Source organism: Mus caroli, unplaced genomic scaffold (assembly GCF_978045245.1).
Source record: "Mus caroli unplaced genomic scaffold, Mus_caroli_1 scaffold_3, whole genome shotgun sequence".
In the NCBI taxonomy this organism is placed as follows: Eukaryota; Metazoa; Chordata; class Mammalia; order Rodentia; family Muridae; genus Mus; species Mus caroli.
The window spans coordinates 134,767,377-134,794,206 of NW_028227258.1; the positions used below are offsets into that span (position 1 = coordinate 134,767,377).

Sequence of the window (26,830 nt, forward strand, 5' to 3'; positions counted from 1 at the left end):
TTTTATCTTTTCTAGGAGGTCATAACATGTTAGAGAAAACCCAGGACCTTCTCTGTTTGTCTTCTCAGTAGCACTATGATCCACACTGTTCTCAGAGCACTGGACACGCGACTAGACCCAAGGGGAGGGGCTCCCACTTCCCAGGACAGATGCATTCCGATCCCACTTCTGTGGGAAAGCAGCCTGGAACTGGCACACAGACAGGAAACTGATATACCAGCTGTTAAACCTCACTGGAAACTCAAAAACAAATATTTCATTCATTTGAACTGGTTGCTGCCTCTACTTTCTTTCCCATTGCTCTGACAGAATAATCTAATAAAAGAACTAATAAGAACTTTAAGACAATGTAAGGGAGAAAGGGCTTGTTCTGGCTCACAGTTTAAAGGTCCAGCGTACAGCATAGCAGTCAATGGAGCAGCAGGGCCTCGAAGCCTCTGGTCAGGCCGCATCCAGGCAGGAAGCCTAGTGATGAGTACACGCTGGCTCTGCTTTCTATCTCCACTTACACAGTCCAGGATCCTGCTCCTGGAATAGCGCTGCCCCCACACAAAAGTCTAGACAGTCCCCACAGTCATGCCCTGAGGCCACGTCCCTAGTGAGGTCGGGTCTTTCAAGTTGACCATTAACTGTATCAAGACCATTCAGGGCTGCTTACCTTTAAGCTTCTGTCTGGTAGCACACACTGTACCATCAGGAGCACTGGTTCATAGTCTGACCCTAGGATTATTAGTTATCACACATATCCTTTACATTATTAACTTGGGTTTTCCCTTTTATATACATACGCTCAGTATCCTGGGACTTCCAGGTCGGTATCCATTTCTTCCCATGTATTCAAAAGTGACTTCTGAACACTGTTTCTTTGGGGTGGAAGGATGCTCAGGAGAGATGGAAGGATCGTCGTGGCAGGTGCTGCCCTAAGGCAGCCTGTCTTGGAGCACATTTCAATTTCAGTAGATTAAGAAGCTTATGTAGCCGCGCTCAGGCCTGCAGCAAGTGGCGCAGGAGACGTACACTTAGTATCCTGGCCTCCTGGCAGAGGTATTCCCTGTGTAAATTAATTTTCCAGATTAACCAAAGCCTTTTCTCTTGTGTTTGGGGGCCTGCTTCCTCATAAACATTTCTCATTAAATGCCTTTGTTGGGCAGTGCCCTCTGTTCCTTTGTGAATGGGCCACGCGTGATGTCATTAGCCCTGTGTCAATGAATGCAGGTCACAGCACATTATCTGATCCCGTGTCAATGAGGCTGAGTCACTGGAGGAAGGAACAGGGAGCAACCAGCACATTGCTGTCTGTTAGAGCCCTGTCCTGTGCTTCCAGAGCCTCGCCGCTTTAGTACTGTGCCCTCTGCCTCCCTCTTTCCTGTAGGATCATGGTTTTGCTCAGTATTGACTCCCCTAAACTATCTTTTAAAAAGACACCAGGATCAGAATAGAACTTGCAAAACAATAACCCTGTGTCTCTGGGTTGGCAGTCAGGTAGAAAGTGTTTTTAAATGCCTGTGCTTGTCTGAATTGAATCAGACCCTACCTGTGGCAGGAGGTTAGCACTTCTTGTACCTCCATGACTGGGTTGAAGAAAGGCTGCCAGGAGCAAGCCTCGCCCATCTGTCACCTGTGAGCTATATAAACACTGCAGATTGCGGTCACTTGACATTACCTTGTGGTCAAGCCAACCCTGAATATTCTTTTGAATTATTTGACATTTCAAAATATCATTTTCATAACTATACAATTTGGTATTTAGCCATTTCTTGTTTTGCTCAGGAATTTGTGACTTGTTCCTTGAGGATATCTGAATTAAGAAGTGTCATGTCATTAAGAAGTGTCAGTGTGGGCACGCTCCCTGCCGCCCCAACCATGCACACACACAAAAGAAATACCAAAGAGGCATTTGTCATGGCTGTAGTACTGCTTAGTAAAAGCTGATTTTTACGTTTCCTTTGTAAGCTCTGAGTTAGAAGTCTGTAAATCAAGAGTCTTCTACACAGCCAAGCCTGCTGTGGGCAGAGAGAGCGACAATGGGCAGGACCCTGGGGCGGAAAGGAGCAGGGCTGGGAATGTGGGCGGGTCTGATTAGGCCTCAGTGGTTCACAGTGCTGTCCCAAGGATACTCTGCAGGTGGGTTCTGCCTTTCAACGTTTTTTTTGTTTTTCTTTTTAGATTTTATTTATTTTTATTATATATGTTTGAGTGTTTATCTGACTGCTTGTCTGTGTCCCTTGTGCATGCAGTACCCACATGGGCCTGAAGAGGGGCTATAGTTACAGACAGTTGTGAGCTTCCCCATGGGTCCTGGCAAGTGAACACAGGTCCTCTGGGAGTGCGGCCGGTGTGCTTACCCACTGAGCCGGCTGTGTCTCCAGCCCCAGTTGCCTGGTTTCTTATCATTACCCTCAAGCAAGTGAAAAGTGGTTTCTAGAGGAAGCAGATGTTCCTTTTCCTGTAGCCCTTCTGTGAGCCTAAAACTAGCTCAAAATAAGTTTAGAAAAATTGGGGAACTGCTGCTCTGTTTGTGGTTTTCCCAGTGAGGAGTTAAGGTACCTGGTGTTGCCTGGGTGGCTTTCTCCACACTTCCCCTACTAAGCGGTGCAGTCTGGACAGTCGTCCAGTGACTCAGCGTTACCACCCCATCTGCTCACTGAGGGACCAGGCAGCAGACGACTGTACCTGTTAAATGATGCCCTGGAGATCTGAGCTGAATTCCCACTGTGAAAGCCTCCTCCCTCCCCGCCCACTGCCAAGAGCATCCAGGCTGCCACACTAGGCTTCAGCTGCAAGCTCCAGCACAGCAAAAGAACAGAAATTAAATTAGATCTTAAAATATAGATTCATAAAATAATTTGTTAGGCTAGAGTTCTTAGGGGAAAGGCTGAGGGGGTCATAATGAAACAGTCCTATCTCAGAACCTTATCATCCAGAGCTAGTGGGGCTTCATGGAAGCAAATATCCTTACTCTGTCTTCTGTTTTGGGTGCTCTGTTGGTCTTCAGTTAACAAATGAAAGAACCTTAAGCTTTGTTTTAGGCCCTAAAAATTAGAATTTATCTCCCTAGTTTTTTCTGTTTCTCTGGAGTAAATGAATCTGGCTTTTATCTTTTGAAAGAAATGTTTCCTTTCCCTGAGTGTATCAGTGTTCTGCATGTGTGTGTATAAATGCGTCACATATCTCTCATGCCTCCTGAGGCCCCTAGTCAAATCTCCTGAAAGGAGAGTTACAGCAGACATGGGTGCTGGGAATCAGATCCGTACCCTCAGCCACAGCACTGTCCAGGCCTGGTTTTCCTCTTGTTATAAGAAAGCTGCCAAATATTTTATTCTTTGAAAGAGAAGAATACTTGTATAACATTTAAGGAGCATGTCTTCCATAGCAGGCACTGTTTGAGTTGTCACGTTTCACAGTGAAGCAGGCGCACAGATCCATTAACTATGTTAGTGATGAGCTGTGAGTGACGACGGGAAGGGACCATGGAGGTTGGGATAAGAAGTGATTACACTGAGATGCTCAGCCAGACTTTGTAGGAAAGACCTGAGATGAACAGTGTCAGGGAGAAAGGCTGGGCATGAGAAACAAAGGCACACAGGTCCTGGGTGGGCATCAAGGGGTGCTTGACAGATGAACAGTGTCAGGGAGAAAGGCTGGGCATGAGAAACAAAGGCACACAGGTCCTGGGTGGGCATCAAGGGGTGCTTGACAGATGAACAGTGTCAGGGAGAAAGGCTGGGCATGAGAAACAAAGGCACACAGGTCCTGGGCGGGCATCAAGGGGTGCTTGACAGATGAACAGTGTCAGGGAGAAAGGCTGGGCATGAGAAACAAAGGCACACAGGTCCTGGGCAGGCATCAAGGGGTGCTTGACATCCGTGAGGAGCGTCCAGGAGCCGGTAGAGCCAATGACATTAAGAGCAGTGGATGAAGAAGTCCAAGAGCTGTTGGGTGTGTCTGAGATGCAGTGATGGGCAGCACACAGCTTCTCTCTGTGCTTCTATAATACAGGGCTTGCATCTTCATCCTGAGTAAGGCGGAATCCATCAAAAGGGTTTAAACTAAAACCCCTGAGTCCTGGCTAGAGAAGGGAGCTCAGTGGTAAAAGCACGTAGTGTTCTTCCAGTGGACCCGAGTTCGAGTCCCAGTCCTGTTACAGCTACCTATACCTCCAGCTGCAGGGATCCAACTCCCTCTGACCACATGTGTACACATGTGGCATATACTCAGACACATACATATAAATAAAAATGAAAAGCAGAGTAAGTCCTGACTTGCATCTAATCTCTGTGAGTATAGGCTCTAGGGCAGAGTCTGTGCAGATCCCAAGGAGGGTAATGACACCAACTAGAGAGAAGGTAGGTGAGTTAGCATGACTTCTGATATTTTGAAGGGCAAAACATGGTTATGAGAGGAAAACAGGTGTCCCCAGGGACTCTGTACCCCAACAGCCTGGAGGATGTGGAATGCAATGGGAGATGCAGTGGGAGGAATGGGGACCACTGCCAGACTCAGCCCCCAACCCTGTCTCCACTCTGTGTCCTGGAGGAGCCCCTCAGTGCCCTCCTGGACTCGCCCTCTGTGTGCCTTGTACTGAACTGGGAAGAGCCGTGCAATAATGGATCTGGGGTGCCAACTGTGTGTGCAGAAGAGTCATCCCCAACAACAGGGTACGCATATGCCACTCCAGACCTCAGGACAGAGCTGGAGAACAGTTAAGGATGACCTCTGACCTTCACATGTACATGCATGTACACATGAACATACACACACATTCACCACATATACCAAAAAAAAAAAAAACTTAACATTTGCTAATATGGAGGTTCTAGCATGTGAGATGGCGTGGTGTGACTTGGCCACACTCTTCTGTTTTCCAGGCCTTCAATCCAGCAGGCGCAGGGCCATATAGTGAGCTTGTCCACTGCCAGACACCAGCCTCTGCCCCCGACCCTGTATCCACTCTGTGTGTCCTGGAGGAGGAGCCCCCCAGTGCCCACCCAGACTCACCCTCTGTGTGCCTTGTACTGAACTGGGAAGAGCCGTGCAATAATGGGTCTGAAATCCTTGCTTACAACATCGATCTGGGAGACAGCTGCATTACTGTGGGCAACACTACCACACACCTGATGAAGAACCTCCTTCCAGAAACGACATACCGGTGAGTGGAAACGCTTGTGTCAAAAACTGGTCCAAGGTGTGCCCGGTGTGTCCGTTCCAGGGCTGAAAACCCTTCGGAGGCTACTGCATTCCTGCCGTTCCTTCTTAACATGTGTAAAAGGACCAAGTGAAATACTGCCCAAGAGCCAAGCCGGTATTGCTTTTTACCTACAGCAAGTGATCGGTTCCCATAACTCGTAGCTACTGAGGGAGAATTTCACCTCACACTTGAGTCACTTTTCCCTCCTATGCCCTTGGCCTTCCTCTCTGCTTCGTATATTTTCACTGTGATTCATGTCACTGCAGGCAGCAGAACATCTCACTGGGAGATATCTAAAAAGTATCTCTTAATAATGGAGTGTGGCCTGGGGGGCCCTGGCTTTCAGTGTGTGCATCACTGTGTGTGTGGATTATTGGGTTGCAGGAACATCAGCAGCTCAGGCTCGCACTTATCTTCAGGCCAGGTATTCTCTGTGTGCCTTTCCCTGTAAGGGGAGACCAAGATGATTCTCCAGGCGGGTTCCTAGTAAGAAGTAAATGAGTGAGTGTTGAACGCGCTGCAGCCGCACAGCAGGTTTCCAGCAGTCTGGTCTTGTTAAAATTATCTTCCAACAAAACTCCTGCTTCTTGGGGGCTGGGGATGGCGAAAGGCAAGAAGATGGGATCGCTGCTTACAAAAGTCTGTCATTTCTTTTATGTTTTTTATGTTCTTTAGTGCTTTCTCATATTCTAGTCTGTGTGTGTGTGTGTGTGTGTGTATGTGTGCATACTCGCGCACATGTATATTCATTTTATGTATACATGTATGTGTGTGTGCGTGTGTATGCATGCCTGTAGAAACCAGAGGGGACCTTTGATGTTGTTCTTTCTTGGATGGTCTGTGCCTTGTTTTTTTCTGGTTTGGCTTCGTTTGAGGTGGTTTGGTTTTTTTTGTTTGTTGTTTTGGTTTTGGTTGACTTGGTTTTGATGGAGACTATATAGCTCTGGCTGGCCTAGACCCCAATATACAGACCTGGCTGGCCTTGAATTCATGAAGATCTACCTGCCTATGCCTCAGTATCAGTTCCTGGCCCTGGCCTGGGGCTGGAAGCTTGGTCTAGGCTGCCTACAAGTCCACTCCTTTCTCTGTGTCCCTATTGCTGGGATTAAAAGATGTTACCATATACTTGGCCTTTATTATACAAGTTCTGAGACTTGAACTCAGATTCTTGTGCTGGCAGGTCAACCTTTTGGCTTAGTAAGCTCTCTGTCCAGCCCTGGACTATCTCTGTTACCCTCAGAAGCTGAAGAAGGAGACTGCTCAGCATCTGCAAGGCCTAGAGGCTTAATCCTGGCATTTCATAGTCTCCATCGCTCCTTTTCCAAATACTTCTTTATGAGTAATTTTTATACCTGTTTGGGTTTTCAGAGCAGCAACAGAATTTCCCTTGTTTGCTTTATACATTTTCATTATATTGAGCCTCTTCTTGGCCACAGTGTGCCTGGCAGGTTTAGAGAGCTCATGAAGGTCTCAAGGACTCGTAAGTGACAACTTTGGAGAACAGGGGACCAACAGTGAAAGGAGCGCTGTGCATAAAGACCCACTGGTGTATGAAAGAGGAAGCCTGGAGTCACAAGGATGGAAATAGGTGCTCTAGTGAGATGTGGAACTGCAACTCAACACAGAGCCCTTGCTTACACACGTGCAGCCATGCACTGTTGCTTCACCATCACACACACACACAAAAGCAGGACCTCCAGTCAGAACCCAGTGAAGTGGAACAGGGCTGCTGAGATGGCTCAGAGGTAAAGTGTTTGCCTCTGGAGTGCCTTTGTATACTGTTAGAAAAGTCTGCTCAACACATGGCTGTGCAAGCAATTATAGTGAACACAGGTAATGACTGTTTAAAAAAAAAAAACTAAGGCCTGGTTAACTTTCACCTCACCTTTTTCTGTCCCATAAATTAGTTAAAATACCAGTAAGATGATCACCATGTATAATGCCTAGGTAAAGAACTTGTGATATTAATTTTTAAATATTTTTATTTAATGTATGGGTTACCTGCATGTATGTCTATGTGCCATGTGCAAGCAGTACCCAAGTATCCCTGGAGTTTAGACAGTTGTAACCCTCCATGTAGCTGCTGAGAATCGAACATGGATCCTCTGGGAGAGCAGCTAGTGCTCTTAACCACTAAGTCATCTCTTCAGCCCGCTTCTTTCTGCTTGTTTGTTTAAGTATAGAAGTTCCCCATTGTTCTCCCCAGACTAGATGGCTGCCTGTAGTAAATCTGCTGGCACGAACAGATGAGTCTCAACGGATCCATCTCTTCCCCATCACTGCTGTCACAACTACCCATTAAGGTTTGCTGGCACAACCTGTATTTGAAATTGACTGGAATTAAAAAGCAATTTTTAAAAGTATTACATTTAAGTTTAGAACTGTATCTGAAATTGAATTTGTGTTTTGGATCGAAGAGGAAAAATGGAAACACCTTTCCTTTGCACATATCCTGCCAAGTAGAGTCGCAGACCATAAGCTGAGCGAGGCTTGGTGTCACCTGCTATCGCAGCTCCTGTCCATGACCGGGCAGTGGTCCATCTTCGGCATCCCAGGTGGTCCAGACCATCCCGTGAACTTTATCAAAACCTCTCTGTATGTAAAGCCACTTCATCTGGCCTGTCCTCTCCAGCAGTGTTCTCAGAGTACCTTCCAAGGGGTGGCCGCCCAGTGCCCCCTGGAGGCTTCCATGAGAATGGGCCAAGGATCAGGCCTTGCCCCCATGCCCAGAAAGTAAAGGAGGTGGCCCAGACTCAGAAAAGTAAATTCATGAACTACAGGACACTCTTACCGTGTGTGGATCATAGTTCTAATTTTCCTGGGGGTGAATGGCTCTGTGGCAGCACACTAGGAAGGGGCCCAGACATGGGGAGAAAGAAGCCTCGTGGGCAGGGACTCAAACACACATGAGAAAGGTAAAAAGGGGAATATCAGGAGGACAGCAGTTTAGGGGACAGAGTCAGGCAGACACGTGTGTGTGTGTGTGTGTGTGTGTGTGTGTGTGTGTGTGTGTGTGTGCGTGAGAGAGAGAGAGAGAGAGAGAGAGAGAGAGAGAGAGAGAGAGAGAGAGAGAGAGATGTCCTAGGGAACTCCTGCTCTGAGTGCAGAAAATAGTCACCTAGCTGTGGTGGCACCTGACTTTCAACCCTGCGTCTAGAGGTAGGCACAAGTGGATCTCTGTAACTTGGAGGCCAGCCTGGTCTACATAGCAAGCTCTATGCCAGCCAGTGCTACCTCATGAGTCTCTGCCTTAAACAAATAAACAAACAATAAGATTGTTGTTCAAGAAATGAATCTGTAGTTAACAGTGTATACTGTTCTTGCAAAGGACCAAAGTTCATTTCCAGTACCCACAGCAGGTGGCTCAGAACCATCTGCCCCTATAAAATTCAGCTTTAGTAGATCCAGTGCCCTCTTCTGCACTCTACAGGTACCCACAGACATATGCCATACACAGAGGTAACAAAAAGTTAGAACAGTAAAAGAATTTGAAATAAAATTTAGGTTTGGCAATATGGGTCAGCAGGTAAAGGTGCCTGCTGCCATGGGTACGAACATGAGCTCAGCCCCTGAGCTGCTGTGGAGGAAGAAGGGAACTGACTAACGACTGGTCTCTGACCTCTACCATGGCATGCTTGTGAACACACGCACACACACACACACAAAAGCACGCACAAATTGATAATGATAAAAGTTAAAAACTTTTAAGGAGAAAGAGAAATGTCTCTTCGTTATGAAGGTTAGCCCTGAGATAGAAGTCCATCATTTGGAGTCTACGAAACCCTTGGTGGCCAGAAGTAGAGGCAGATTTGAAACTGAAATCCAGACTCCCATTTTTTTCATGTACAGACCCTCCTGTTGTACAACTCGTTATGCCAAACTGTAACTTCAGAATTCGTGATGAGTTTGTTGGGTCATGGGTAAAACTTGTTGGCAATTATTACTGAAAATAATACCCTGTAAAAACAGAAGATGCCTAGGGTGGGAGCTAGAACTCTAGCCTTCCGTGAGAAGCATGTTGGCGTGGGAGAGCCTCTGTCCTGGAGTGTCAGTGTGCGTGCAGGTAGAGAGAGTGAATGTCTGAGCTACTCTTCTGTGAACCGTGGCTTAGAGGGCCCCATGGGGTCTCACCAGCCTTAGCATCCCACTCCTGCCTAGCGTGACTTGCCTTGGGCACCTCCATTATCCTCTCTGACAGTCCCTCTCCTGGTGGCCTCTCTTGGCTCAGCAGTGATCTCTCTGGCTTGTGGGGTGACGGGGGCTGCAGCTTTCCTCTCTCCACCCTGAGCTGCTAGTGAGGTCACCAAAGAGCACAACGTCATTATATGTCTGACTCACACTGAGCTGCGGAACAACAAAAATTAAAATAGGTTTGTTTGTTACGCTCACTTATGCCCATTTTTGCTAAGTAGGAGGGGGGTGAAAATAACGTTTATTGAGTTCTTACTATGTAATAAGCACCCTGTCCGCTGCAGAAATGAATCATATGCCACTTTGCCGTAATGAGATGTGGGTAGGCTTTGTAGACAGAGCCAAGTTCTGAGTCGTGAGCCTTGGTTCAGTCTCAATCTCACTTACGTCTCTGCCACCTGAGAAAGTAATCCATGCCTCTGTTGCCTTATCTGTGAAATGGGGCTACAATTGCCAATCACCTGGCAGTGTTGCCTCTGTTACATGAGGTTTCAGCTACCTTTTTGTGTTAGACACATGCAAACAGTAGATTACTGGCTGTTTTAGGTAGGAAAAAAAAAACTGATGAGGCAGGAGTCAGGCAGTTTTGATGTTACAGGTTGGCTTAGGTTGGCTTGTCTGGAGATAGTATCGTTGTCTCACTGAGGCATCAGGAGGGGCTTGGCCGAGGCCAGCCCAGCCTCCATCAAGAGAGCCCTCTCCAGACAGCTGGCTGTGACTCCATTTTTCCTCACAGAAGGAACTTCCTGTATTTTCTCTGTTGTCCCTTTCAGAAGATTCTTTAGCCGTGGTCTTAGTCTCTTAGTCACAGGGAAGGAAGCGTGGAGCACGGTCCTGTGAGAAGCTTGTCATTGCTTCCACAGTCTGCGCCACTCCAGACTTCCAGGGCCCTGACCCCCATCACCCCAGCCCACTCACAGCAGCCTGAGGCCTGGGTGGCTGACCAATTAAGGAGTCACCTTCTCCCCGAAGGACAATTTGTTTTGAACATCATTCTTCCTTTAATGTAGTTACTCTCGGAAGTTTGACTGTGTATGTACAGAGTACACTGCGGAAGGCTATGTGACCTTCTGAAGCAAGAAGATATTTGGCATCTAGAATGATACTGGAATAGTGGATTTTTCAATCCAGGCTGAAAGGCATAAAGGCATGCTCCTTAATTTGACTTTTCAGTATTAGCATACTGATGAATATTACAGACTTGTGGAGAGGTAAATTTTTTTCACAGTAACCTGGCGAGATACTATCAGCTCAGGATTACATCACTTTCTTAAAGCAGAAGCAACATTCTGCTTCCCTTGGGTTTCATTTGAATTCCTTTAAATTTAAAAACTGATAAAATGCATCTTTTGTTTCTTTTGTTTTAAGATAAATCTATAGATCCTACCTCAGTTTCCGGATTAACATGTTTCTTCAGCTAAAGAGAAACTTGTCAGTTGAAGATTTGGAAGCGATCTCAATAATTGAATAGAATATAAACCTTATTTTTCTTTTTTCCTCTGTAAAGTGAACTCCTGGTTGTTAACCGGTAGTGTGTTGTGTTCAGTACTCTTCCACATGAGGAACTTAGTCATAGGGAACTATGTGCATGCCCTCAAACAATGTGGTGGTCACCTTCATCCTTCCCCGCCTTCCGGGCATCCTCTGCTGCGCATCCACCATTCTCCCTGGAGACTAAGACAGCTTCCCTTTATCAGATCCTTCGCTAGATTTCAACAGCAAGTGTTATTTTGTCATCAGGATGAATTAATGTTAGCTCAGCGCATTGGTGACAGGGATGGCTGTTTCCACGGGCTTGCTGGGACATGACATATGTTTGTAAAGGGGTAGGATAATTGGAGTGATCGTTCTCAAATCCAGGTCAATGGTTTCAGAGGCAAATGCTGAATAAAGTGAATTTAAAATTCAGTTGATGACCTGAATATGTGGCTTAAGTAAAACTTATCCCTGGATTAGATTCATAGCCATGTTAGGTCCAAATTTTGACAAGAAAATACAGAGTGCCAGATGCAGGAAGAGTCTGAACCAAAAGAGACCCAGTGCACACTCACATCTGACCACATCCCACACCTAGGTCACTGGAGCCACTGAACACAGCTGCACTAGCTCCCATCCCCTCCATTGTCACATAGACAAAGGTTCTGGCCCTGTGGTTAGGAAGGCCAGGCCTCTGCTTTTGTAACCTGCATCAAGAACTCCATAAAGCACCATTTTGAAGTTCACCAGCATCCGTTTGGCCACTTCGAATCCTTTTCTGGTTGAGTCAGACTTGAAAGATACTGAAAGTGAACTGCGTGCCCCATTCCCGTCATCTCACTAATCCGCTGTCCATCGGCACAGGTGCTGTCGTGCTCATTTTATTAGTGAAGACGCCGTTGCTTGAAGATGTTCAATGACTCCTAAAGAGCCTGCAAAACGATGGGCAGGGCTGTCAAAGCAGCTGTGTCAGCACAAGATTCTGAGAGCCCTGGTGGCCCATGGCGTGTGATGCAAATGGAATGAAGTCCCACCAGACGTAACCAGTTAGAAATCACAGGCCTAGAGCTGTCGAGAGCCCAGTACTTACCAAACCACTGTAGCCCAGTGCTTCTCCGCCTTCCTAACGCTGCGACCCTTAATACAGTTCCTCATGTGGTTGTGACCCCATAAAATTATTTTCACAGCTACTTCATAAAGTAATCTTAGGTTTCTACTATGAATCAGAACGTAAAGATCTGATATGCAGAATACCTGTATGTGACCCTTGTAGAAGGGTCACTTTTACCCACAAAGAGGTCACAGCGCACAGATTAAAAAGCTGCTGCTATAGAGGTTTGGGAGATGGAAGTGAATTTAATCATAGTTGCGAAAACTTGGACTTTTTAAATCATTTTTTATAAATGGCCCCATTTCTGAGATAGTGTTTCACTTCGCCACATGTTGAGCACAGCAGAGCGTGTGTCCTTAGCAACCTGTTGCCTTCCTCTTCTTGTGCCTTGGGGCTGCTGGGCTGCACAGAGCACTGTTGGCTAAAGGGCTTCCTGGGACACAAGGTGAGCTGGGCTCTGACAGACTGTGGCCCAGCAATGGAAACAGTTGGGCCTGGGCTGTAGATGGCCCCTGTCCAAAGTGAAGGGAAGAACTGATGGTCTGGACACAGCAAAGACCTTCAAATACATCTTGTAGGGAAGATGTCGTTGTGCCATAGGAGAGCTGGATTTCCTGTCTTCTCCTGAGAAGAGCTCAGGCATCCACCTTCCATTGCCATGGCTTGCTGTTCATGGCTTTCCGCTCTGTGCTTGCAAAGGCTGTGTTGCACTTCAGGCCTGGGTGTGGAAATGCAGGCAGCTGTTAATACTCTGAGGTATTCCTAAGAGCTCCTATAAGAAGCAAAGAAAAGTTTCAACCTTCATTGGTATTTTAGGTGACTCCTTGTACAATAGAAATAGGAACAGTATGGCCCTTTGTGATGCCTGAAGGTCTTCCGGTGTCTACTGGAGATAAGTATTTGCTATACCCTGAACCTCATCTAGGTTCCGATGTTAGGAACAGAGCTGCTGGAAGCATCTCTGGGAACTGTCGGCATGAATTTCTCTAGAGTCAATATACCTGAGAGTGTGACAAATGTTTGATACATGCTTGGCTTTTTCAAGAAGCCGCATAGCTCATTCTTTCATTCATGCACACATTTTATATACACACAAATGTATATACATATTGCATAAGTACACAATTTATAGTGGTATCTTGAGGTTTTTAATTCACACTTTTCAAATGACAACTATGGAGCATTTCCTTGTTTGTCTGTTAGCTGTACTTCCTGGTGTCTCTCCTAGTGTATATTACATTTGATAATGTGCGCTCTCTCTCTCTCTCTCTCTCTCTCTCTCTCTCTCTCTCTCTCTCTCTCTCTCTGTGTGGGGGGGTATGGAGGGAGGGAGGATCTTTTACCCTTCCTTCTGAGCTCTGAGGAGGTTGCTGTATATCTGAGTACAGATTCGTTGTCACATGAGCAGTGTGGAGTCTTCTCTCCCAGTCCCCAGCTTGTCTCATTCTCTGAACATGGAAAACAGTGTTAATTTGGATAAACCCAGATTTTCCTTTTCTCTCTCTATTGTCACAAACATGTCACACGTGAAAGCCTTTCTTTTTCTAAGTTCTAGGTAATGGAAATGTTCTCCTGGGCTTTCTTTTAACCATTTTATATTCTACATTTAGATCTTTGGTCAGTGTTTGACTACGTTGGTTTTATTTTATTTTATTTTTTTTAGGCATGACATTTAAGTTGACATTTTTACTTTTTTTCTCTTGACATCCAATTGCTCCCAGAACCATCTGTTGAAAAGACTATTCTTCCTCCATTGAGTTGCCTTCACACCTTTGCCACAAATCAATTGGCCATATTTGTGTAGGTCTATTTCTGGAGCCTCTGTTCTGTTCCATTGATCTCCGTGTCTGTCTCAATACCACACTGTCTTGGTTACTGTAGCTTTATAGTAAGTCCTTGAGTTGGGTGGTCCTGTGGTTACTATAGCCTTATAGTAAGCCTGCTTTTCACATTTGTGTTGGCTAGTTTACTTCCTTTCCACATAACTTGTAGAATTAGCTTGTCTTTATCTCCTTAGAACCCTGCCAGGACTTTTTACTTTATTCTTTTATGTGTTTATTTAATTTTGGAGACAAGAATTGTAAGCACTGTAGCCCAGGCTGGCCTTGAATGTTCCATTTTCTGGCTTCAGCATCCGAGTGTGGGGACTGATTTTAGTATATTGTGTATATAGGTGAATCCTGGGAGAACTGACGCTTTACTGTGAGCTCTCCCTTCTTTCTCTCTGTCTGTCTGTCTGTCTGTCTCTGTAGGTTCTCTATAATAATTTCATCAGCATCTTGTGGATTCCTTTTTGTTTTCCCTAGCTCTCTGTACCTTTTGTTCCCAGCACTGTAGGTATACCTAACAAATGCTGCTAGACAGGAGGCTGAGACCGCCAGTCATCCTTGCGCTAGTCTGGCCTTGCTGATCCTGCTCCGGGTCTTAAAGGGAAAGTATGTCCTCTCCCACTGATGTCATGGTAATGGTAGACTTTTTGTTAGGTACTTATCATATCAAAGAGACTCCCTCCATGTTTGCAGAGCATTTTGATTGGAAATTGAGCTTCGGTTGTGTTATCGATACTTTATCAACTGATATGATCATCTGCTTTTTCTTCTGTAGACTATAAACAAGGTAGGGTCTAGAGAATGAGCTAGGAGAGAAAAGAGCTTTCCCACCCCATTCAGAGCCATGCACACCCTGGAGCTGGCCTTTCTCTGCAGCACTTTGCACATGGGGACTGACATCTGAACTTAGTTCAGCCACTGGGATGATAAAGGGGGAAACAGAAAACTCACTGTTAGTCTGTGAGAACTCCAATTCTAGACTTCCTCACATCTGCAGGAGTGGGTGCTTCTCAGAGTCCAGAGGGGCTGTGTCTTTTACCTCAAGATGAAGGGATGGAGTGCCATGCCCTATCCCACATAGAAGTTACCCTTCCTTTCCCGTAGTTACAGATACTTTCGATTGACTTACACTCTTTAAGTTTGGAGAGTTTGGCTCATGTGTTATATTTTAGTATTGTTTACGTTGTACCTCCTTTTTAAGTATAAGCAATAAAAACTATAAGAGAGAATTACATAAAAGTAACTAAATCATGGAAATATATAAAAAAGGATCTAGTTTTCCTTGGACTATATTATTCATTGTAATCGTTTGTTGTTGTTGTTGTTGCTGTTTTTAAAAAACTATGTTGTGAATGCAAATCATGTTTAATTATTGAAAGTTTCTGAGCTCTTAACATTATCCATTTCAGTCATGCAGTGATTGTGAGTTCAGATTCCTGTGACATAGCAAGGAATCTAGAGAGAGGACCCCACTGTAGGGTCTGTAAGGAATCATGAAGACACTGGAAGTCACAGACCTAAGTGGACTTAACATGGGTAAAGCCGTGAAGACATGAGGTTGACTTGAGAACCCGGTTAATAAAGTGGAATTTTAGTCGATGCTTGTAGGTATAGAAAAGCCGAGGACGTACGGAAGTCCTCTGTTTAGAACATTAGAGGGGGGACGCCCCTGAAGCAGGTGGGTGTGGGTGAAGGGGGACACCCCTGAAGCAGGTGGGTGTGGGTGAAGGGGGACACCCCTGAAGCAGGTGGGTGTGGGTGAGCTTCTGTAACACTCAGGGCAAAGAGGTGTGCCGGGTAGGGAGTGCACAGCCAGAGGAGGGTTGTTCGGTGACTTTGGAGAACTGTGGCTAATCAACAAGTTGGGACTTGGAAGAAACAGGAAAACAGGGATAGTATGTAAGGTTATATACATACGTTTTAAGTCTATTAGATTTTAAATTCCTAGAGTGTGGGGTGGGGCAGGGCTGATCCATCATCACTGCTTCCAGTAAGCATCCAGTTAAGAGTTTCGTACATCTAAGTGACATTAGCAGGAACATTTCTAAGGACTCCTAACGAACACTTACTTACTAGTGCACGGATTTTCTGTGTTCAAGACCGAGTGTATAACCACCCCTCTGTGCTGCCCAGGGCTCACTTGCTCTGCCCCTGCCTTGCCTTAGGGGCATGTAGCAAACGATCATTCTGAATGAAGAAAGTTCAGCCTCTTAAACATGTACTCTTTTTGTTTCTCCACATCTAGGATCAGAATTCAGGCTATCAATGAAATTGGAGTTGGACCATTTAGTCAGTTCATTAAAGCAAAAACTCGGCCATTACCACCTTCGCCTCCTAGGCTAGAGTGTGCTGCGTCTGGTCCTCAGAGCCTGAAGCTCAAGTGGGGAGACAGTAACTCCAAGACACACGCTGCTGGTGACATGGTGTACACACTACAGCTGGAAGACAGGAACAAGAGGTGAGATGGGCGAGCGGGTGCCTGGCATGTCCCCACAGCCTTGCCATTTGTCCTATACGTTATCTTTCCGAACCCCTCCTTGTTCAAAGAAGGAACTAAGAGGGCTGACTCATGCATTGTACCCAGCACATGCCCTCTGACCTTCCTCCGGAGTTCTTAAGCGTTTGAAAGATCCTGGTCTCCCTCATGACAATGGATGCCTGTTTGTCCCTTTATAAAGTCAGATGATGGGGAGAAATTAGCAAATCAGAAAATTGTCAGATTCAAGTCCTCATTGTACAATAACATTATGTTAGTCACTAGTGCAGCAGGAAATAGGACCCAGGAGAAATGGTGTCTCTTTAAATATTCAGTGACTATCAGGACAAACATGTTTACCAATCTGAAATCGCTGTGGGTGATGTACAGATGGGGATTGTACTCTGACTGTGGGTGCCGTGATATCAAATTAACCGGAGCAAACAAGAGATTCGTTTCTTACAAGACACCGTGCCCAGAAGACACTTGGAGACGCAGAAATCAAATCCACACTTCCACATCCTGTTTACTTAACCCAACTCCATTCCTCAGAAAGTGGCCAATCAGGTGACAGGAGCAAAATGGTGTTTAGGAATAATTAGATGCTGAGCCGAAGTTTACGGTGACAGAATAGTCTATTAGCAAAGATCGTGATCAGAGTCAGGGTGAAGGGAGGATTACCGTAAAGCCAAGGCGGTGGTGACGACTATGTGTCCACCTTGTTGCCAGGTATACACACGTGTTGGGCCACATTCATAGATAGCTACCATGGGACCCACGCCTAGACTAGTCAGCATGTTTCTGGAAACACAAAACCAGTGCTACCACAGGGGGTTGCCCCTCTTGTATCACTGTATTTATTACCACATTGTGTTCCAGTGTGCTGGGGTCATACACACACACGCACACACACACACTCTTAGTCTCCTCTGTGAATGCAGAGATTCTGATGACCTTTGGTGGAGATAAAGATCCAGAGAAATACCAGGGAGAAGGCACCATAGCTACACACTGGGCTCCATGGAAACAGTATCAGGGCCTTTGACAACCCGCTTGACACTGAGTGGATCGTTGGCTGAGGAAAATCAACTAAACCAGGAGTCCCTGAGAATGCAAGGGGCTACTACTGTCTTGCTCATCTACCATGCAGAGGTGCCAGAGGGGGCACAGAGAAGCCCCCAGGTGCCTCTCTCAACTTCTTAGAAAATCTAAGACATGGTAAAGACCAACAGTTAAGGACCCAGGACACCCAGGATGCCTCTTTTGGCCTTCCTGTTCCATTCTGAATCTCATTATACAGCCTGCCTACCCATGGGTAACGTTCCCGAGACTCTGGGAGACAAGGTAACAGCAGCTTTAAGAAAAGTGGCCCTTGACCTGAAGGAAGGAGAGCCATGCAAAGGACATGGCTGGACCTGAGCTGAAGGAGAACCTTGAGGCTGCGTGAAAGGTAGTCACTGAGGCTAATGCAAGCAAGAAGTAGATCAGCACATTTTGTACAGGGTTTCAAAGAGATTGCACACCTCAGACCATCCAACGGGAATCCCTGAAGTGTGAGGCAACATTACACTTGACGCACAGTGCCCCATTCAGCACAGTAGACAAGGAGATGTGCTGTGGGTGTTCTCTGGAGCCGCTAACATTAACCTCCCTGGTATAAGATCGGGTGTGAGAGTTGGTGTGGAAACTGAAAGCAGGGTCTTCACACTCAGCGCAGTTAGCTCTACCTGAGGATGGCAGTGTCTTCCCCTTTGTCTATGCTCGGGCGCAGCATAACAGATTAACCACCCTCTTGCATGAGTACCACTTCATAATGGCCAAAAAAATCTTTTGTTGTTGCTGTTTGTTAGTTTTTAAAGGTTGAATTACAGCTGTTTGTTTTGTTGACATCTGAATGAAAGAGGGGAAGGAAGGATGGAGGGAGAACTCACATAGTATTAACTCACAGAAAATTCTAGAATGCCGTGCCATAGAGGAAAAGCATTCTGGGAGTTTGTACCATAAGTGCACAAACCAGAATTTTCCGAGGTGAGAGTTTGACTTGGCCCAGGAAGACCAGGTGTGGAGAAAACAGAGCAGCAGTTATCCTCCAGGGGCCAGAGGTGAGGCTGAGAACAGGAGGCAGGGGGCTGCTCCTGACAGGTCAGCTAGAGACCCAAAGCATCTGTGAGATGCAAAAGCACTGATCCTGAGGAGTGTATTTCTTTGGATCTGTTCTCATATGATCATTATTCTACCTGGAGGAAGTTCTCAGCCACAGAGGACTAGGAAGAACAAGAACCGCGCTAGCAAAAGCCATCATGCAAGTGACAGCCAGTATTGAGGGGTATCCCCATGCCTTTGCTTTGTCTTCCAGGCCTTTGCTTCTCTTGGAAACAGAAACAACCTTGCTCAGGGATATTTTCTAGTTCCCCCAAAATGAAAGGCACAGCAGGGTTGGCGCTGGCACCTTACTTGCCAATGAACCTAGAGATCCTGGGTGACCAGGCTCCCCATTTTTTACAATTCTGTCTTGTTGGGACAGCCACCCAAGGGTGCTTTGTATGCAAAACTGTATAGATGGTGTCCACCATCATGAGAGCAGCTCTTCTGCCCCAAGCAAAAGCTCTAGAAGAATTTGTACAAATGAGTGTGGCTGTCATGAGACACTTAGACAAGACAGATGGAAATAGTGCAGAATCTAGCAGTCGGTGCATGCATGCTCCTGTGAGAGCAGAGTGGGATGGGCAGAGATGCTGGGGCTTGCCTGTTCATCAGATAAATTACTCGCTTAAATAGAACAGGCAATTTAAGAAATTTGACCATTAGGAACAATATTTTTCTTAATTTTATGAGCTGGAGTCCAAATTTATCTTTTCTAAATTAAATTTGTCAGTGCTCTCAGAAAGTTATTAAAGTGATGTGCGTCCTGAGCGTAATACATTCTTATTCTATTTGTGGAATAGTTTTCCCGGGATTTAACAGGATGAGGACAGCCTGACTTTAGTTTGAAGATGACCTTCTTCCTCTGTGTCTGGACGCAAGAGCTCATGAGCAGCCCTTTGAATGCAAGCCTTTAACCTCAGCTCTTGACTCAAGATCAAGGAGAAAACTTGAATATGTCACAGCCATTTTAGCAGTGTGTGTGTGTGTGTCTTTCTTCCTTCCCTCCTTCCTTTCTTTCTTTCTTTTTTTCTTTCTTTCTTTCTTAGAGAGTTCCATGTATCCTAAGATGACCTTCAATTCACTATGTCGCCAAGGACCCTAAACTTCTAGTCCTCCTACCTCAACCTCCCAAGAACTGAGATTCTAGGTGTGTATGCCAGCCACACTTGGCTTGATGCAGTACTGAGGAGGTGGAGACAAGCAAGCCCTTGAGCTCACTGTCCAGCAAGTCTACTATCATTAGGCCCCAGTGACAGGCCCTGTGGCTAAGAAAGAAGGTTGACAGCTATTTTGACGACAGTGCCAGTGTTGACTTCTGGCCCACACACACATGCACACACACACGCACACACACACACACACACACACACACACACACACACACATGAAATGACCCAGGGATTCAAAAATATTTTTTAAGTTTTCTGAAGGAAAATTCTATATATTGAGAACAAGCAAAGTGCCAGGCACTAGGAACTTCCTTTACATTTAATTCTTTGAATAAAACGTGAAATATGCTAGTATATCTGCCCTGCCTCCTCCTCTTCCTTCCTCCCTCCCTCCCCTCCTTCACTTTCCTGTAAACAGAAGGAATCCTGAAAATCAGCGTGGCCCAAAGCCTTGCCTCAGAGTAAATCCATCAAGAGTTCAGGCATCTCACCTGACTTACTATGTTAAAAGTTGGTTTCCTCTTAGCCTCTTAGTTAGGACACTTATTTCCTGTGTATTCAAGCCTTTGGTCTGCAAGATTCCTGGTCCATATTCATGAAACAGCTTTACAGCAACTTCATACATAGAGGACTAAGTCTACATGTAGTGTTTGAATTATGATTATTCAGCTGGCAATGTTTTCCCTTGAATTACTACTATGTGCTGGGCCTCATGAGGTAGGCGGTATCTCTGCAGGAGCTGATCTTGCTGAGAAAATGAATTAGCATTAAACAGTGAACAGACAGTCCAAGGGATTTTAATTTCAATAGAAAAGCAAAAATTAGATTAGTTTGGCCTTGCGGTGATTAGGTCTATTATTCTTAACAGATCCAGCATAGGAGATCTGAATAGTTCTGGTTCCCATGCTATACAAGAAAGATACACACCCTAAGTAAACATTCTCATGAAACCAAGTTAACCTAATCCACGCACTAGAGGGAAGGGGCAGCTCGCAGGCTCCAGGTCCACAGTGCTGGACTGACAATTCAGGAGATGTATTTGTCTGTTTTTCTGGAATGAAATGTTGCGGGTTCTAATGAAATTGGGGCTGATGTTGAGACCAGCCCTCATGTGTCTGTGTTCCTGGTAATTGTGCACAGTACGGAGGCAGGAGGACTGTAAATTCCAGGAATGTGTTTATGGTTAATCTGTTGCTCAGGGTTTTGATCAGCCAGCCAGTGTTTTTCAAAGCAAGGCATCTAATGGAAAGAGTAACAACCACTGCTTGCTCTCCCTTGTCAGCCAGCCATTGTACCTAGACACTCACCCCCTCCCTGCCTCACCCCCACCTCCACCCCCACCCCCCAGCCGCTGGGGAGCTAGGAGCTTTGCGGTGCTGTCAGTTTTACAACCTGTTGACTTGTACTGATAACAAAACAAAACACCTGTGTCTTTAAGGCTTCAGGGTGTCTTTAAACTCCAGGAGGAAGCATGGTTGGGAGCTAAGGAGGAGGCTAGAGCTCAAGATAAACTGCCTTGGCGTTTCTCTATCACACAGCCAAGCCCTGCTTTCATTCTCAAAAAGCATTGCTAGGTTAAATGATTGACTGTGAGGTTCAGAGCCTCACCCGCGTTCACAGCATTCCTCTCCTTCATGTCTCTGGTCTGAGTGATCATTCTTGCTGGGGAAATGGTTTACGTCCCCAGTGGCAGCTGCAGTCCCAGCACCCATGTCAGATCTCTAACCTAACCCTAGACCTGCTACGGAATTTGCAGATGACCAGAGACATTTGCCTAGACTTCTTTGTACCTGAGTTTCCCAGTGCACGTAGTACATACAATGATGCCTGGAGCGCCAGTCCCTAATTAATAGAGGAAAATATTTTAGATACATTTTAGTGTCTTAGAAAAAATAATAAAGATTCATCATAAAAATAAAAAATAATGATAACTTGCTCAGCTTTGGGCCAAAATCAGGCCTGAGTGTGATAAAAGACTGACTTGAAATCTAATTGGATCCAGAGTAGAATTGATAATAGGCTTTTCCTCTGAGTTACTTTATAAATAAATAGTATAAAAATCAATACCATCGATGCATTGAGGCAAGGCCACTGCAGTAGACATGGATAAACATCTGGAAAACTGGCACTTATATACTCATAGGCAAGATTCATTCCACATATTTACAACCTACATAGAAATCTGGGACGTTTTGAGCATCAGAGAAAAACCTTAAAACTGGTGAGGCAATGCTTTCTATGATTGTAAATGAGTTTCTCTTTGAATATATCAATGTCTAAAATGCACTTTAGACAATAAAACGTAAGCGTAGGGTTTCTGTTCATTCCTTTACTTATAAAAAGTTAGCTAGCACCAGGGCTGAAAAGATGGCTCAGCAGTTGAAAGTCTGGCCTCTCGTCCGGAGGCTTGAGGTTTGATTCCCAGCACCCGCACAGCAGGTTACAACCATTTGTAGTTCCAGAAGATCTGGTGCCCTCTTCTGGCTTCTGTGGACACCAAGCATGTATGTGGTGCACATTCATTCAGATGGGCACACATAAAGTAAATAAGTCTGAGAAAAATACTAAACTGACATCATTAGGTATAATGGAATTCTATTTCTTTTTGCAGGAAAGTATAAAAATCCAATTCATTAACCAAAAAACTGTTACAGCCCAGCTTTCACAAGTCAAAAGACAGTACACAACCAGGAATAGAGGAAGGAGGTTAATTAGCCCTCCCCACCCCCACCCCCACCACTCCAGCCCTCTAGAAATAGCTTTTGGCACTGTTCATATGGACATGGATGCTCACCAATATCAGCATCAGTGTAGGAAATAGATTCCCTTCCTCAGGTGTCCCCACACAGTGCCATCTGTGACCTCCTGCTTCTACATGGAGTGGTAGGACTCTGTGTTCCTGGCACAACAGGGCATTTACTGTCCATGTTCTTAATATATTCTATTTCCAAACACCACTTGAGTGACATGGGAAGCATACACACACACACAAGCACAAATGCACAGACATTCTCCTTCCCTCCTTCCATGGAGCTCAGGGGAAAGAGGGAGTTTGAGGAAAGATGATGGTGACCTAGTGTTAATAAATACAGCTGTACTGCTCTGGGAACAGCTGTTGCTGTTCTGAAACCTGTTTTGAAGGGCACCACTGAGGCCTTCTGTGAACTACAGGCCATGCTAGGCCAGCAGGTTACTCATGCTGAGCGGTTAATATCCATGAGTGACTGTCATGAGCCTAAATATTACAGGAGCAGCACGGCTCAATAGAAACAAAACCCCTTAACACCAAGTCTCATTTTCCACAACGAACTTAAGATCTAAGTTATTCAGAGAATTCTTGGATAGTTCTTTCAAAGGAACACTGTTTTAAGAAAATATTTTACAGTAAATTGTTTCTACATGCTTTTCCTTTGCCCAGCAATGATTTAAAGTATAAAAGAACATGTAAGTATATAATACGGCTGAAGTTATTCCATCAGTCTCACTTGATGCAAACACATCCCTCTCACAAAGAATGCTCAAGCCTAGAACAGCGAGCTGAGGAGCCTGGCTCTCCGGGGCTTGCCTGATGCTGTCCGGAGTCTGCTGGTTTGTCTTCGTGATGTGTTATCCGTTGTGGAGCTTTCTGATTCTTTCGTTTAGATTGTGTAAGAAGTCCTGTCAAGTAAGCAAAGTGGTTAGGACTGTCTACAAGGTGAGCTTCTTGTCGGACTCATTAAGGTCCATGGTAAAGGTCACCAGTTCAGTGCTCAGGCTGAGGTTTCTGCACATCTCTGTGCTCCTGGAACTGCTGTTCTCCCTCCCTGTGTCCCCAGAGGACTGTGACAAATGGAATACGCAAAAATATTTTAAATTCTCAGAAATGGAGAGCTTTCTCAGAGTACTTTTTTATAGTCTTTATTTGTAAGACTTTGTAAGTTCCCTGCAAAGTTGAGAGGTGCAGGATCTCCCTGGTCTCCTCGCCCACATCCACAGCCTCTCCATTTTCAGCCCACCAGAATGGTTGTCTAGCCTGCCTTTGGGTTCACTCTCACTGTTGTTCTCGTATATCCCTGAGTTTGGACATTAAATGAGGACACACATCTCCCAGGACACTCTCTCAGAGGCAGGTCATTGCCCTGAGCACAGAGAGATGAGCCATCTTTAAGTCACTGGGACACTGGCACCTGCAAGTCCCACACACATTTGTTACCATGTAGTTGTTGTATTTCAGGAAGTACACTCAGTATCTGAGTGAGTCACTTATCTGAGGCCCTGTGTGTGTCAGGCATTCAATATGGCTGCCCAAGTTGAATGCTTCCACAGTGCCCCTGCCCACGTTCCCTGGCAGACCTAAGCATGAGGAAGATTACAGCATCTCTAGTGAAGCCCCATGGTCATGTCTGAGGCTAGTGCAGTATCCTGGCCTCGAATCTTCTTTCCTCCCACATAGCCAGCTTTCTACCCAGAGAAAGGAAAGTCATTGTCAAGGTGGTGTCTTGGGAGGTAAAGCAGAGCCATTTCTAGACCTCTGTCTTGGAGTTCAGGGTTTAGCTTAGTAGTTAAGCTCCCCAGTTTGGTTCCAGCACTAGAGAAACTGACTCAAAACCAGAGAACTAAACCTTTGTCTTCTTAGCCAACCCAGCCATAGAGGGGAGCTCTGGGTAGCAAGACACCTTGTGGCAGAATCAGGTTGAAAGCAGCAGAAGGCACCAAAAGCCGGCCTCGGGCACGTGGAGGCGGTGCATGCACGGAGCACACACGGCGGTGACTAGTATGGATGGAATGGTTACTACATAGCAAATGGGCTTTAACACCTTTCCTACCCACTCAAACTCTGCAGTAGCTCTGTAAGTTCCTCTTACCTTGTGCAGAGGAGAAGCTGGGGCACAGAGAGCCTACACACTGGCTAGTGTGTCATAGTCCACGGGACCAGTTCTCAGCCTGTACTAACTGGTTCTCTCAACTGCTTAGATCTTAGGGGTGTAGAGAAATAAAGCCACTTTTACCCCTTTTTAGATTTCAAATTAAAACCCTTAAAAAGTCTGAGCCATCTGCATGTGGCCATACCTCCCCTAGTAAGATAAGGAGAAAAGTCCTCAGAAAGCATTGGCCACCGCTACAGCATGCTTCATTAATTGGGCCTCCTGACCTTGGGCCTGTGTGTCCCTCTCATGACTCATGCACCCCAGGGTACAGGACACATTTCCCTCTTTAGTTGGCCCTTGTGTGTGACACTTAATTCTGTTACTGTTTGGCTGTTTTGCCTCCAGCCCTTGGAATTTTTGTTTCCTCTCCCAGACCATCCCCACTTCACTCAGGGGTGAGCCTGGGCTGTGTCCTCCATTCTGCCTCCCCTCACGAACTGCTCTGTAACCGGCTCAATGCACAACATAGGAGTTAGTTGCCACCTCGTCGGCCCGTTTTCATATACAGTTTAAAACCCTCTCTGTGGGGATGGAGATCAGACAAAGCAGCCATGGATTTCACTGAACCAAGCCCGCCAAGATGGCTCATTGCCAGGGTAGTCAGTGTGCTGAACCTGGCGGGCCAGAAGTGTATTGGGTTTGGAGTTTGGAGAGGGGAAATTAGCCACTTTCCTGACATTCTCAGCTTCTTCCAGTAGGAGTTGTGGAACCAGAACCCAGCTTGCTCTCCCCAGGTGCCCGATGTCCCCAGCTGGCCTCTTGTGGCTCCCAGATTCTGCCATCCATGCCAGCAAGATGCCTCAGCATCATACCCGCGGCCCTCCAGGCGAAGGGCTTCAGCAACCTCCTCAGTCTACAGTCGCCTTTTCTCTACTAATTCAGCTTTTCTCCTAGATCTGAGTAACGCTGTCTCAGAACCTAAGCCAGTAGATAACACCGCCTTACGACACATTTGTCTGTGTGCCACCACCATTAGCCAGGTCAGCAATGCTGATGTTGGAGTGCCAGTTAAGTACACTGCTACGAGAGAGCTCAGGAGACGAACCGACCAGAGAGTGTAGAAACAGCGTGTTTGCATGTGCTGGAGAATTGTGTGCACGCTGCTTGCTCAGTTTGGGTCGTAGCGTGAAATCAGATCCCTGCATTTGCCTCAGTGACCTTCTTAGTGGCTTTGAGTGCCTCTGCCTAGGTATATAATTGAACCTTGGCACAAATATGGATCAAACCTATTGTCTAGAGGAAATGCTGTCCTTGGAGTATGGCAGAGGTGAAAACAGTTCTCCAAACTCTTAGAAGCTGACTTTGATGGCACCATAATGGGGATTTAAGAGCGTCACTTTTTAAGCCATGACTTCCATTTGTGATACAATTAAGGGCAATTACTCCCGCTGGTGAGTTTAGCCCAGGTGAGCTGAGTTAATAAGTAGCCGCTTGCCTCTCCATTAGCTGGGTGTCTTCATTAGGGCAGTAATGTGTCGAGTGTGCTAAGCAAGTTGCCATGGTTATTTGTGGGTTTCAACCTGGACTCTGGCTTTCCTTGAAATTAACAATGTTCAGTCTTCAGTAAAAGATACTTCCTCCTGAAGCAAAACACAGAACATTAAGTGGATCTGCCAGGGCTTAAGAACTCAATTACTAAGGTTAGAGAGGGTCTGGATGTTAGACAGTGATGTTGACTGATGGGCTTTTTCTCTTCAAGTTGCTCAGTCTGTCCATATCTCACGACCCCACCCTCCCATTTCCACAAAGTTGCTGCTGCCCTCCAGAACTCCGTACCCTCACACAGGGCCAACACACTCTCAGGGTAGGCCCCAGAGCCAACACACATCAGATGTTCAACAGTGATTGCTAAATGAGTGCATAAATTCTCTTTCTCCCTGAGCCAAACCAGCGTCAGTCAGGCACTTTGAATGTTCTGGCACTGAGCATCTCCCAGAACTTCCTGAAGACCAGGGTTTCCTCTGATGCTTAGGGAATGCTGGGCAGAACCAGGACCATGTGTTTGGACTTATTCATTGTTGGTTCTCCAAGTGTTCCTGGACTAACTTGGTTTAAGTGCTGAAGAACTCATGCGAAATCAAAACAGTACAGTTATTAAGTGATAGGAGCACATTTTGCAGCCTGCTCCAGTTTCGTGGAGTGGGGGGAGTTAAGTTTTCAAGATAAACTGAGGAAATAGTTGAAGTACAAGGCATTACTCTCTTAATTATGCTTTATGTCCCAATGTGTCTGAATCTCCATTCTCCTCTTCGCACGAGCTACCCGTGTGTTTCCTTTCTAGGAGTCGTCCTTGAACACCAAACCACATTACACAGCAACTGGGCGCTTCAGACTGCAG

General features: G+C 45.9%; 1 protein-coding gene across 7 annotated transcripts in view; it reads left to right on the forward strand.

The window, feature by feature from the left end:
• Fndc3b (fibronectin type III domain containing 3B) overlaps positions 1-26,830 on the forward strand; it is a 293,906-nt gene that overhangs the window by 254,006 nt on the left and 13,070 nt on the right. For all 7 annotated transcript variants that reach the window (XM_029475079.2, XM_029475085.2, XM_021157455.3 and 4 more), the window contains 2 exons: positions 4,869-5,149; positions 16,041-16,253. In XM_029475079.2, coding sequence (XP_029330939.1) covers positions 4,869-5,149; positions 16,041-16,253 — 494 coding nt within the window. The remainder of the gene's footprint in view (positions 1-4,868; positions 5,150-16,040; positions 16,254-26,830) is intronic.